The sequence below is a fragment of the Salvia splendens genome, chromosome 11, assembly GCF_004379255.2.
Source record: "Salvia splendens isolate huo1 chromosome 11, SspV2, whole genome shotgun sequence".
In the NCBI taxonomy this organism is placed as follows: Eukaryota; Viridiplantae; Streptophyta; class Magnoliopsida; order Lamiales; family Lamiaceae; genus Salvia; species Salvia splendens.
In genome coordinates this window covers 7,562,055-7,576,510 of record NC_056042.1, presented here as the reverse complement: position 1 = coordinate 7,576,510, position 14,456 = coordinate 7,562,055, and the positions used below count along the sequence as shown (strand labels likewise).

At 38.6% G+C, this 14,456-nt stretch overlaps 1 protein-coding gene and 1 pseudogene across 1 annotated transcript; both read right to left on the bottom strand.

Moving 5' to 3' along the window:
• Positions 1 to 1,481: 1,481 nt before the first annotated feature.
• LOC121754891 (lignin-forming anionic peroxidase-like) lies at positions 1,482 to 2,869 on the bottom strand. Its single transcript, XM_042150181.1, has 2 exons — positions 2,276 to 2,869; positions 1,482 to 2,039 (listed from the first exon to the last, which is right to left on the bottom strand). The coding sequence occupies exons 1-2, from the start codon at positions 2,841 to 2,843 to the stop codon at positions 1,654 to 1,656; spliced, it is 954 nt and encodes a 317-aa protein (XP_042006115.1). The 5' UTR covers positions 2,844 to 2,869; the 3' UTR covers positions 1,482 to 1,653.
• An 8,692-nt stretch (positions 2,870 to 11,561) lies between these two features.
• LOC121754373 lies at positions 11,562 to 13,853 on the bottom strand (annotated as a pseudogene).
• Positions 13,854 to 14,456: the final 603 nt, after the last annotated feature.

Genomic DNA, 14,456 nt, shown 5'->3' with positions numbered 1-14,456 from the left:
GAAACGATAAAAAAATGAAATGGTAGCTACTGCGTGACTATATCTGCATTTGTTAAAATTTGAACTTTGACTTCACTTATTCTTCCACGATGGATTAGGTCTTTAAGTTTTTAATTAAAGTATTATATTATATTACGATCTGGTCTTCTTGGATTTTAATTGTTAATATGATATGGTCAATTTGATGTATGTGTGAAATATAAATGAATTGAATTGAAGAGAGCGACTTGCACACGGGATAATAACTTACATAAATTGTCAAAAACATTCATATAAGTGGTATAAGAAAAACACGAGGCGCCCATAGTCTTGCATTCACTATTTAGTTCGTTAGGATACTAATTAGGATTGTTAAGTACTTAAGCATTAATTAGAATTGATTAATTAGTTTTTGTGGCGATTAGGAATTGCGCATCGCGCGCACGAGGTCCACCTTAATTTAGAATGGATGAAAATCACATTTTTTAAACGTGTTTTACATAATTATTTTAATTTGTATAACAATTAGTTAGGGTTTATGATTTAATCTTTTTAACATTTAGAAAATTAATATTGGCATTAACAATTATTCCCAAATAAGGATATGTTTTTTTATTCCATCTTAATAGCAAATGCAAATTAAGATTTATTATAGGGAGAGATGATCAAAGTATAACTACTATTAAGTGTATAACTAAATAACAAATCTCAGCCATTAGTTCAAAACGATCTAATTAACTACATGGGCGTTTTAGTTCACCATATGATTTTAAAAACAAGGAGTGAACCAAAATATCTTTATAGTGAAGTATTTACTCCGTCAAAGATTTAGTTCACTGTAATGTTATTTTGGTTCACTCCTTCGTGTAGTGAACTAAATCACTCTTATAATTAATTAAATTCGTACTCTCTAATTATGTATTTAAGTAGTGGTTTCCCCATATTACTACTTATTATAGGATTATAACATTAATTTGTTATTTTAAAGTAATACTAGTATATTTTATTAAAATAGTAACATTAGTAGTCGAACACGTACGGTGGGAGAGGATTCGGACCACGCCTCAATAGTGATTATTAATGCTTAAGCATATATACACACTGGAATGGTTTAGTTAAGTAACCCTTTTAATTCCATCTAAAGGACGATTTGTAATACCGTTAAAGACGTTAATTTGTGTGTCTAATTATACCACCAACACTTTATAAAGTGTCATTATTGTTAGCGTCTCAGCCAAAATTAGGAGACACTAATAAAAGCGTCCTAAAAAGCAAAAGATTAAGATAATTTACCATACACTTGGGGATGTTTTTTGTTTGCATTATAAATTATGGTTATTTTAAAAAAATTTCAAACGCTAGTAAATGCGTCTCAATTTTTGTGTCCCTAAAAGATAAGTTTTTTTGTAGTGACAGTAGTCGTAATTGTCAGTTCATGAGAATTTAGGAAATTAAAATGAACGAAAATGAACAATTCATTGATTGCTGGTATAAATCAAATCACATGGTAGTAAAATGAACAGTGAGACACTGAGTGGGTATGGTATAACTATAACAGAATGATGAATGAAGACATGAAAAAAAAAGGTGACAGCATGCATCTCAATTTGCTGGCACATGCTAACTATGAAACGAAAAAGAAATGAGAAGAAAGAGAGTTTGAACTTTGAAGTCTCAGTTGATGGCGCTGCAAACCTTTCTAATGATTCCATTCTGTCCAAGGATTGGCTCAATCTCCGACATCTTTATCATTGCAGCCGCAAAATCGGCAGCAAAAGTTGCCGGATTTCCACTGTACTGCGACACGATGCTAGCGGTCGATCCGGTGAAGAGGACTTGATCCGACTGCAATAGTCCCTTCCTCTGCACCAAATTCCTAAAGTAGTTGTTGTCGAATGAATTCGGCGTCACCAAGTCCAGCGGCGCCAAGTTGCTGTTGCCACCGCTCTGTGGGCAGCCCCGTCTCCTGGTGCTGGCAAAGCCGGCATCAATGTCCGTACCGTTGCTGTATATTCTCTCACGGAACAGGAAACATTGGGATTGACCTAACGTGTGTGCTCCTGCATAAATCAAATAATCCATTACTAAATAATCAAATACGTAATTAATAGTCTTGACCGTGGACAACTTTGAATGCAAAAATTGGTAAAATAAGTGAGAAACATATTAAAAAAGTTTTTGGAGTATTGTTAGTCAGTCTCGCCTCAATAGAGAGAAGGTTACTAAAAAATAAAAAAATGACTAGTTTTTATCAATTACCAAAAAAAGGACCATTAATGGTTATATATATAATTACCAGAAAGGGCAACCATGTCTCTTGCATTAAGACCCTTCTTGTCGAAAGCGTCAATGAGGCCTTGGAGGTCGGAAAACGGGCTCGGGAGATCGGTGTTAGCCACGTCCCGGTTTGCGGTGGTGGAGTCCCGTCTTCCAAGTCTGACACTCCATGACGGACCACCAACAGCAGCAGAGGCGTCGCGTGCGGCTAAGGTGAGCACGTCAGCGCAAGAGACAACGCCGGGGCAGGCGAGCTCGACGTCGCGCTTAGCAGCCTCGATGACATTGTATCCTCTAACAGAGTTATCGTTGGGCCCGGCCGTCTTCTCGCTCTGGATGGCGGTGGTCTCGTCTAGCAGGATGGAGGCGTCGCAGCCCTGAACGAAGCAGTCGTGGAAATGGAGGCGGATGAGGGACGCCGCCATCCGCCGCTCCGCGGAAATGGCGCGGCGGATGGAGTTGCGGATGATGGTGGGTGCATTAGGACATGAAGCATCGTAGAAGCTGGCTGAGAGCTGGGCAGAGCAAGAGATGCTGCTCAGCACCACCACTAGGGAGATTAAAGGAATAACAAACCTACCAATCATTTTTGAAGTATTTGATGTGATGAACTAATTACTTGTACAATGTAGTGATTGAATTAGAGAGAAGATGAGTGAAGAGAATAAGTTATTTATAGAGCAAAAAAATTGTTGGACGTAGCAAGGGATGTTGTTGTTGGGGTCTCTAATGACTGCTATAAGCGCGTGTAGTAGACTAATTTGATTACAAATTTGTTACTTAGCTAAAAGGGGTAATTGTGTAACTGTGCTTTGAAATTCAAGTACTATTACTCAACTTGGATTTTGTACCTCGTTTGTTTTTAGGAAATTTGTAAGTTTCAATTGCGATTAAATTAATTATGTGAAGAATGTCAACTCGCATGATTTGGTCAATTATGGGGTACTGAGGTTTGGTTTGGGTAACTATAGTAGGAAGATTCTGTGAGGCCACATATATGCGTACAGCTAATAATTTAGAAAGTCAATTTACGTAGCATGTCATTATCAAAACCATTTGCTCAATAACGAACAGAATATATAGATACATATTTATAGTATTTTGCATGCATTATCTTCGTTGGATTAGAATTTAGAAATGAGCAGTGACTACATTAACACCCCATCATATTTAATGGTGCATTTTTTTCCTCCCACTCTATACACCATTTTTAGATGCCATTTTCGTTTTTCTAATTTTAATTTTGTACTATGATTTAGTTAAATTTATTATTAATAATGATTTGCTGCATTAATTAAGGAATTGATATGGTTATTTTATTTAGAATCTATTATCATTATTGTTAGATAAAAAATAATTAGAGTTGACAATTGAAAAGTAGAGTGTATAATTTTTTAAATTTTCCATTTTGTAAGTTATGATGTAGTAATAAATATTGCTAAAACAATTAATTTAGGAGTGAAACACCGTAAATTGTACACAAATGGGACCATAGACAGGATACTTGTAGGATGGATGAGGGACTTAAGCGTCCTCTACCAAACCTCTTATTTCATTTTTTTGTAGTCTTTAAATTTATGTAAATTGTTATGAAAAACCTCAATAGTTTGAATAGCTTAAAAATATATTCCCGAATAAACTTTAAAAGGCATAATCTCTATCAATTTTTTTTGCGTCCACTTCTGAATGGGGCAATGGATCCGGCAAAATAGTTGTATCGGAATTGAAAATAATTAAATAAATAAAACATTGTTTCAATAAAATAAAAAAAAAACTTAGTATTGTATTGTGCAGAAGCAATTTGTATAAATTCTCGTTTTCTATTCAATTCGTTCCTTGATTTTTCTTATTATTCAGAATGAACATAAGCCAAATAAGTTAGAGATTTAGTCAATTAAAGTATAAAATTAATGTATAGTCGTATATTGCCGCGCGTCTGACTTTTATGGAGTTCGGAATATATATGTATAAGTAAGACAAACTGAAATTTCACTACTTAAATATGCTGTCTCAAGCTGTACACAAAGACTTACGTGCACTGCCTGACGTTATATATATGCTACTTCAAGATATTAGTTACTGTGACTTTTTTTTAGGATCATGAATTTCAAAAATCACCGCCATAGATAGAGATGCCCACCGGTTCCGGTTCCGGCGGTTAACCGTCGAACCGGAACCGTGGCAATTTTCCCGAATCGGAACCGTCGCAATTCGGGTCGCGGTCCGGTTCAGGTTCAAGATATTCCGAACCGGAACCGTCACCGAACCGGCGGTTCGGGACGGTTCGGAACCGGCGGTTCGGGACGGTTCGGAACCGGCGGTTAAACGGCGGAACCGCCGGTTCGGGTGCGTATATCAAGGCATCGGGGATGGGGCCGACGGCGGCAGCTTTTCAGTTGCAAAACCGGCCGGTTTCGGCGGTTTTTTGGCGGTTAACCGTGAAAACCGGCGGTTTTGCCCGGAAACCGGCTGTTCCGGCGGTTTTCCGCCAAAACCGCCGGTTTTCCGAATATTCAATTTTTTTTTCAAATTCGAATTCTTCCATAAGAGTTTCTCTCTTCAATCTCCCAATTCTCTCTCTTTGTCTCCAATTTCTCATTTGTGCTATCGTGCTTCCATTTAATTATGCAAGTTGTAACGCCCCGTTTTTCTAAACTTTTTTTGTGAACCCTAAATTACTGGTTTTTAATGATATTAATTTTGCGAAGTCGCGAACTGTTTGTCGGTGAATTAATTGTTGTTGACTAGAGATTTGTGAAATAAATGATTATGTGAATTTAAATATTTCCTGTCCGTGGGGAATATTTATTGGACTCAATTCCGTGTTGGATCCGATAAATTAAATAAATAATATAAAGGTCCAGTCCGTGATAAATAAATTATGGACTGCACAATTTAAAATAAAATACAATGGGCTGTGATTTAAACTAAACTAATTAAAATGAAATATCTTTAATTCGATTATTAATTTAAGATTCTACGCAGATATTCCTCCTCCGTGAAAGGATATCCTTCCTCCGTAATCTGCAAACAAATACCAGATAAAATGCAAATTAATTCAAAAATAAAAAAAGAAAAAAAAAGAAAAATTCGAATCTCTCTCTTAACCCACGTTAGAAACGCCATCTCTCTCCCCTAAAATCTCTCCCATATCTTTTAACCACCCTCCCTCTAAATTAAATATTTCACAAACCCATTCTTTCTCATTATCGTCTCTGCAATCAAATCCAAATTCTCCAACTTCTATCCAAGGTAAACAATGTTCTATCTTTGTGTCTAAATTTTTCTCCGGCTTCAGAATCTAACGTCAAATTGTTACTATCGGCAGTAATCGAAATTCTCCAGCTTCAAGAACCTGCCTTTCAACTTTGTGAACTTCACAACCCAAATTCAATTCACAAAGGTATTTTTCCTACCCAAATTTTGAACATAAATTATCGCATGTTGCCTCCATATATCACATACCCAGCATCAACTTCCCTCGGCAAATGCTTAATTTTTTTGTACATATCATGAAATCTGAAATCCATCTTTGATCGGATAACCGAAGTAAACAAACTAAGAACGAAAGAAACGTTTTTTTTTCTGGAATAAGAACTTACCTTTCGGAGTAAATCGGGGCTTGCGGGGCTGAACGGGTTGGTTCCGGGATGTTTTGGGGATGTTCGGAGGGAATCGGGACTGTTTCGGGGTGGTTTCGGGGCTGCACGACCACTGACGGAGCGGCGGCAGCAGCAGCCTGACCCGGCGACACCTCCCGGCAGCGGCGGCGGCATCTCCCGGCAGCGATGGCAGCAGCAGCGATGGCAGACGGATTTGGCGCCGACGGAGCAGCGGCTGTCCGACGGATCGACGGCCGGATTTCCCCCGCTCCGACGACACTGTGGCGGCCGCAATTTGTCTCCCCGGTGAGCAGCGGCCGACGGCGTGGAGTGAATCGGAGCAGGCGACGAACGGATTGGGAGGGGGGTTCCTTCCGATTTGGTCAAGAGTGAGAGAAGAAGAGAGATAGGGAGAGAGAAAGAAAGAAGGCGTGGAGAAGGAAGGTGAGGTTTTGGGCTTTTGTTTTTTTTAAAAATGATTTGGGCCTTCATTGAATAAAATTGGGCCTCATTAATTAGAAGGGTGGATTAATTAAATTGATGGGCTCCTTTTAATTGTTGGGCTTATTTTGTAATTGGAGAAATAAGGTGATAATTAAGTTTTGGGCCGATAATTAATTGGGGCGAACTTTTTAAATAAATCCTTGAATTGATAATTAAATTAAATGTGGGGAATTATTTAATTAATTTCGGAATATTTCAACGAATGAATAATTATTTCCTAAGCCCGAAATAAATATAGTTCAACGGGAAAATGCTTGCGATAATTTAATTACACACTTTTATAATTTTGGGGATTTTATTTCAAAATCATTAAGAAAATACGAGGAGCCAACGGTGGAAATTGGGAGCGTAAGCGGCCGTCGAACAATCGAAAACCGAGATAAAAGACTTTGCTTAGGATGCATGCATTTTTGGTTATTTGTTTGAAGCAATGTGTTGATTTATCTATTATATAATTTGTTAAAGGTGAATCATCGCAAGGAAATCGTGATCGCAAAGGAAAGAACGTAATTTCAAACTAAGCACTAGAGGTGGGTTTTCTTTTAAATAAGGACAACGTCCTAAATATTTTATCGATGGAAATGAAACTTTTTATCATGCCGTGATTTGTGTTTTAACGTGCCTATCTGATATGGCTATGCGCCATTGTTATATAAATCGAATTCGGGTCCTCGTAGGGCCGCAAACCCTACTTGGACTAGTGTACACCTATGGTAGATCGTGTGCTAGCGTACGGGCTGGCCGGTCTAGTGGCTTGGTTTGTGGCCACATTCCAAGTCATGTATTGGCAGATATGGTAAACGTCTATGGGAAAATGACTGATCAGTCGACTTTTACAATGGGAAATGATTTTGAGTGCCTCGGGCCTTTCTAAAGCTAAACCCCGATGGTTACTTATGTATGGCATGATAAATGATATTTTGATTGAAAATGTTTTCGGCATGAGCCCACTGAGTATATTTCATAGTACTCAGCCCTGCATGTGTTTTCCCTATGTGCAGGTTGAGCGGCGACGAGGATGTGGTGGTGTTGAGCAAGTGAATTTAAGAGATTATTATTGTCTTTGAACCTTGAGTGCCGTTGTGTCTTCACACATGGCGTCACTCTTTCTCTTGGTCGTTTCCGCTGTGTCGTTTCGTTTAATTATGTTATATCTTGGCCGACAACTTTAATTATTAGGATAATGGATATTCTTGGTTATTTATTGGGATATTAATTGTTGGTCCAACTTGTGATTGAAACCCTAATTCTTTTCGTCTGTTCATTTAATACTTTTAATCACGATCGCCCGTATTTATTAACCCTAAAAGGGCGGTCGTGACAGTTTGGTATCAGAGCCTCAGTTCTTTCCGCTCTGGACCCAAGAGTCTCTTTGAGTTGTAATCTATCCTTATATGAATTGGCTAAAGTGTTAAACATCGAAGGCTCAACACCACAACTCGTCACGCCCAACCACGAAAGAATAGGTAAGAATATTTTGGCGACTTTTTAAATGAGTTACTGAAATTTTTTGAAATTCGAAGGAAAAATGGTTCCTTGTGAAAATGGCAATTTTGGGCCTATTGGAGATTTTAAGTAAATGCTATGGCTTTTGAAAAATGTTGTGGTCATACGAGATGTGAGACATTATGGGAGTATGTGATTGAAGGTGTTGATTGTTATGGATATTGAAGTGTGAATATGAATCGCATGCTTGAGGGGGAGACTTGTTACTACATGTTTGAATTGCGAATTTAATTTGAAGAACATATATGTTGATTACTTGAACGACGAAAATTCTAATGCATACTTTGTTGAAATTTTATGATCTTGGAACTCTGAAACGCAAAGTATGACGCGTGTGTAGTTGCAATTATGTGATTGTGATATAGATGGACATGAATTGTATGATTTATGAAAAGTGATTCCATGGGCGACGGATTGATTGAGTTATTATTTTAAATATTGATATACGCCGGATGAAATGTCATGGAATGTCAAATGGTTTATGTGGATAAACATGTTTGACTGCGCAATATATAAATGACGTTTTGTGTGATAATTCATGATTGATGAAGTACGGGGTATTGTATAGAATCATTGTGAAAGTGAAATGTGGAATTTTGAACTTCGTTGCAAACGTAGAACCCATATGAAGCTTGAATTAAGCAACGATCGAATATGTGTTGAAGTATGAGACTATGCACTATGTCTGGAAAACATAGAGTGCCTAAGAAGTATGCTAGGTTGAACGTGCTTGAACATAGTTGTAAATTGATGACTACAATATCACTTTCCTGAGTGATGGGACAAACGAAAACATATACTTCGAACTAGACGGATTATTGAAATTGTCTATTGTCTTCCCTGGATGATAAGAACAAAACGAAAGGAAGTTTCTAACGAGATCAAGACAAGAAGAAATGTTAGGTGATGTATCTTTACAACGACGAGAATTTGTGCCTGCAATCAAATAAAGTGAATGCAATCGTGCATAACATGTTAATGCGACTACACGTTACAAATATGACAACACTTATGACATGTTAAGGCCAGGAGGGTTATTATGTTTTGATGAGAATGACCGCTAGGGCGTGCCAAAAACAATATGAAGATGTGACCTTCAAGGTCAGTTAATTGATGTAACAACACCGAGAATCTTGACTTAGCATCTAGAGTTTTCGAGAACGCTTATATTATCTTCGGGAAATGATGGAGTGCTACCTTTGTAGCTAGAATGGATGAGTTTAATTGACAGTACTTACTTGCATTATCATAAATTTCTTTCTATGAAGCTCCTTGACAATGGTATTCTTTTCGTGCATTTAAAACCTTTGATTGACCTGCAATTTGCAAGTGATGCATCACTATTTCCTTTTAATGAAAGTAGTGACTCATTCTTGTTCCTCTTGAGTCATTTTCGGAGCCATTCTAATCAAGGGAAATTTCAATAGTGTTCCTCATGTTGAAACCCGTTCTGATCCAAGTAAGACTGTTAAATAGATTTCTAAATTCTTGATACAAGACTCTCAAGAAAGACAACGGCTCGATCTCTGCAAACACATATGAGGAATACGTTTCAAGAGACACATACAAAATGATACACCAACAGCACGAGGAGTCGAATATTTTCGCATCTATGCTTAGTTGTAGCAAGCAGCCAAAGAATCGAACGTTATGCCATACCAGACATTAGGTCTTGAGAAACAAAAAGCTGAGAGAAGCCGTGCACATCAAATGATCACGTTTTGCGGCTCAGAATTTATGCGAGTGGTTTGGTCAAGGGATATACAGATAACAACAGGAAGTTGTGAGTCAGTGTATTTAAGATCGTAGCATAAGATCATCGTTGTACGCTAGTATTGGAATGAAAATACGAGCACCCTGATAGATTATGATATACGAACGAAGGTCGTAGACGAGAGGAAATCGTCCAGCAAGTGGCGAAATTGAATCAACTAAAATGGGAAACAATCGAAAGGAGAAACGCGCGCAAGCACCATCACCACCACCTCCACCACCTCCAGTGGACTGAGAAATTGTGAAGTTGTTCCTAAAACAAAAACCACCTGTCTTCGATGGAATGGGAGAGCCGAAAAAGGGCTGAGAGTTGGATACACGCATTGGAGCGCATTTTCACGATTTTGATGTGCAACGATGCGGAACGAATGGCTTGTGCGACCTACCATTGGGTCAGCTGACTTCTATTGGGATACCAAAATGAAGACAACGCCACGAGATCAAGTGGGTAGAATAACTGGGGAGAATTTCAAGGAGGCAATATATATAATAAGTACTTACCAAAGAGCTTCCGAAAAGCAAAGGCGGCTGAGTTTTACAACTTAACCCCAATGGTGCATGTCGGTAACCGAATATGATTACGCACTTTGCGATATGACCCAGTATGCACCTGAACAAGTTGACACCGATGAGAAACTGGCCAAAAAGTTCCGTGAGAGTCTAAGGCATGAGATAAAGATGGCATTAGCTAGTCGTGGGAGACTTACACATGCAGAAGCGTTGGCCCTTGCACTAGATGTTGAGGCAGCTATGCCCAGGGAGAGAGTGACGGAGAACACTACATTAGCTTTACCTCCACTACATCATTCCCGGGAGAAGAGGAAGTGTGATGGGAATATGACCCACTATGAGAACAAGAGGTACCAGCCCACCCAAAACCGACCACAGTATGGGGGCAGACAAAATTTCTCTAACCAGAGGGGTGACTTCCGACCCAAACCACCACAATGCAATGTGTGCTCCAGGTACCATTTTGGAGAGTGTAGAATGCAGAACACTATCAAGTGCTTTAACTGTGAGGAAATGGCCACTTCTCTAGAGAGTGTCCGAGCAAGAACGCGGGGATGGGTTCAAGGAAGAACAACCAGGGATTCGTCATCAGTCGAGGGCACCATCAGCGGAACCAAGGATAAATCGTGATCAACCTCTGCGACAACAACAACCTCACCGCCCAAGACTTCCCTCCCAGGCTAGAGCATATGCGCTGAGTTCTAGACAAACCAAGACTGAACAAGGGAGTCACGAGAGCGGAAATTTGGCAGAACTATGTGTGGACACATTAAGTATGTCTGCTAATCAATCTGAACATAAAGGCAAATGCAGCAAGCAAAGCTACGCCGTGTCAAGTTAATAAATATTGAATCGGTTAGTTAAAGTATCTGACATAAATGTTGAAGCACATCTAGGTCCTATTGGTTTCCTATATCCAGCTTGGCTTCGGTGCAATTTAGTGCGTGTTCTTTTCTTGGCTTCTAAACCCATTTCTTCTCAAATTTGAGTTTGATCTTCGTCATCATTCTCTCTAGCCAATCTTTACGCCGTAGATATTATGTACAACTAGAACCGGAGTATATGGACCAAATCTCGCGTTAATTTTGCCTAGACGTTTTCTCCTTCGTAGCAATAGAACCGTATTGTTCAAATCATCTAAATTGGTTAGTTTGTCCGCTCAAAGAACTAATGCAAACTAATTTATGTACAAAGAATGTTTACTGGTCTAACTTTGACAGGGACGTTCCATGCCGCTGCAACTGGTATTTGCTAGGCCTCGATGAAGTCGCACTTGATGAGGCGCTAAGCAAATTCGTGGATCCTGAATTCGAACCATAGGACTTTCCCGGTGGCTGATGAGGTGGTTCCCGTACGGTTTCTATGGCCTGAAGCTGGACCCAGCACTCCCGGTTCTGCCTGGTTCTTCAATTATGCCTCAGCTTTCGTGACAGCAGCATCACCGCCACACGTCCATATCTGGCCGTGCTTGGGATCAGACCTGGACCCACAGAGCAACCCGATTTGAACGATTGTTGGTATCTGTTCCATATCTGCCGATGACATCAGTACTGGATCCATGATCTCAAAGCTCCTTTGCTTTCTGTTAAGCTTATACGCCTGCAGACAGCAATTGTCTGATCGTCAATAATACAGAAAATCTACCACATACTTTGATGCAATAAATAATTTTGAGAGGTTGTCTGATCGTGTAAGGAGGCACGCTTTGGTACCCGCCCCATTTAAATCCTTTTTGTGATGTTACTGCAAAACCCAAACTTTAAGTTCTAACCCATTCAAGCAGGCTCTCCGAATCAGGATCCCGAGTAAAACTGGAGTTTTTCTGCCCGCTGATAAGCTCGAGAACCACAACCCCGAAACTGAAAACGTCTGCTTTTTTAGAGACGTTGCCGTGCAAGAGACACTCTGGTGCAATGTAACCACTGCAATTGAATAAATGCATCCATATTTGTTCATTAACTACACTTGAATAGCAATGTAGCAACAAAACAATCTTAAGAAAGACCATACTTGGTACCAGCTACACGGTATGGACATGTGTTTGATCTTCTGGGAAAAGACGTGCCATGCCAAAGTCAGCAATCTTGGGAGCCCATTTCTCATCTAGTAGGATATTGCTGCCTTTGATGTCCCTGTGAATGATGGTACAATGAGTTTGTTCGTGAAGATAGAGCAGGCCCTTCGCAACACCTACCATCACATCATGCCTGCGATTCCAGTCCAGCAACTCTTTTTTGTCAGGCCCTACATAAGAAGAGCAACCAAAATGCAATGTTAATTTCACTTTCTTGCCTAGCTAAATGCCACAAATCATTAAAACTAGAGTTTAAAATGATTATCACATTGAAATTCTCCGGGGAAACCAAATTTGGGAAGTTATCCTCATACTGACTTTCAGTCATACAACAGAGAGCCAAAAATTGTGAAACTAATGGAGATTAGCCTTTGACAACAGGTGACAACTAACCAACCCATATGACTAGAAATTCTCTCAATACTGCACAAGTGTTCTATAATCTACATTTTTTATATGCAAATTTAGTAACATTGACGTTTTTACCTTCCCAAGTTGCATAAGTCCTAATCAGTCTTCTCAAAAACCTAATATTGCAGGTACTTCAGAACTAAAGAACCCGTGGTGGTCACTATATAGTTGATTTGGCAATATTAAGCTGAAGCATTAAAGAAATCATACTCAAAAGTTACAATAAAGATGTAACCATAAACAATTGCTTTCAACTTCAAGTAGGAATTGAATACTGAAGATTCCAACTGAAATCATATCCATCACCAATAAACTCAAACTACTATATAATCACAACTTACATCTCAATCATCTAGTTAATTTTTCAACACTAGGCCAAATATCAATCACATAAAACAGGGAGTGCAGAAAAACAAGAGAAAAACTTACTGAAAAGAAACTTATCGAGGCTCTGATTCGCAACGTATTCGTAAACAAGCAGCTTTTCTGCATCATGAATTGAATATCCCAACAAATTCACGACATTCTTGTGCTGCACACACGACAACAGCCTAGCCTCATTCAAAAACTCCTTATTCCCCTGAGAAGACCTCTGTGACAACCTCTTCACCGCTACTTCTCTCCCATCACTCAATTTCCCCTACTCAAAATCAATCAACCCTAAAAAAAATCAAACATTCACTCAACCACTAAATATTCCTCAATCAAAATCACAGTTTCTTCCAGATCAATTCAGTATACATGCTCTAAGATAGTCAAAAATTGAATACTGAAACATCCCAAAAGTAAACTACTTAATTGATTTTAATAGCAGCATTTGTTATTGTGTACATGATAAACTGAGCCAAAACCCCCTTCTCCAAGCTTATGAGAGGGGTGGAAATTCTTAGTTGCTACAGCAAGGGCTTCAAAGGAAGGTTTCTCTGCTCTCGCGCTGCAATTCTCCCCAAGTCATCTTCGTCTTGATCTTTTATCACATTTCAAAAAATAAAAACATCTTCAACAGAGTTCATCAACCTCAGCCGAAATCGACGCAAATATAAATATATTACCTCTATTGGAGCCGGATGTGAAGGGCTTCAGGAGGTTTTCGAAGAAGCTTTTGGATTTATTCATCTCATCTTCATGAAGAAATAGTGAGACGCGGTTGAGATTTGAGAATTTATGCGTTTTAAAATAGAACTCATTTATGGCGCCCAACCCGTACGGACTAAATGCGTTTTGGCCAAATCCACTTCTGTCTCATTCATAAGACTTTGTTTTTTGTTATAAAGTTCTAAATTGTCAAACCATACGCTTTGGATTTGCACGCAGTTATGAGTTATCCCACAATAAAAAAATCCGGTCGCTACGTGTAAAATATTGATGATGTTATTCAATAAAACGACGTTGTTTTCTTCATAAATAGACGATTTTGTTTAACGGAATGGTGGTGTCGTCTACAAATAATTTCTTGATTGTCATACGAAAACAACCTCATCAAAAAAAATCGCCATGAGATGATTGCAGCCAAATTCAGCTTTATAGTTTTTATTAGTGTTTTTAAACTTGTGGGGCGAATCAAAATTTGACAAAACATAAGTAGTTCTTTAATTAATAGATGGTGAAGAATTTGAAGACGGTCAACTCTGATTTGATGATCAATTTGAAGGTCCAAATATTAAGTATTCAGATTTTAGATTCGTTTCATTACAGACTAAACTATTTGTTGAATAATTTGTTTTAACTTTGTGCTCCATAATTTTGAAGTTTTTGGAATAATTTTTATAATTTGATAGTATAATTTCATGGTTTATTTATATATTAAAAATATTAGGATC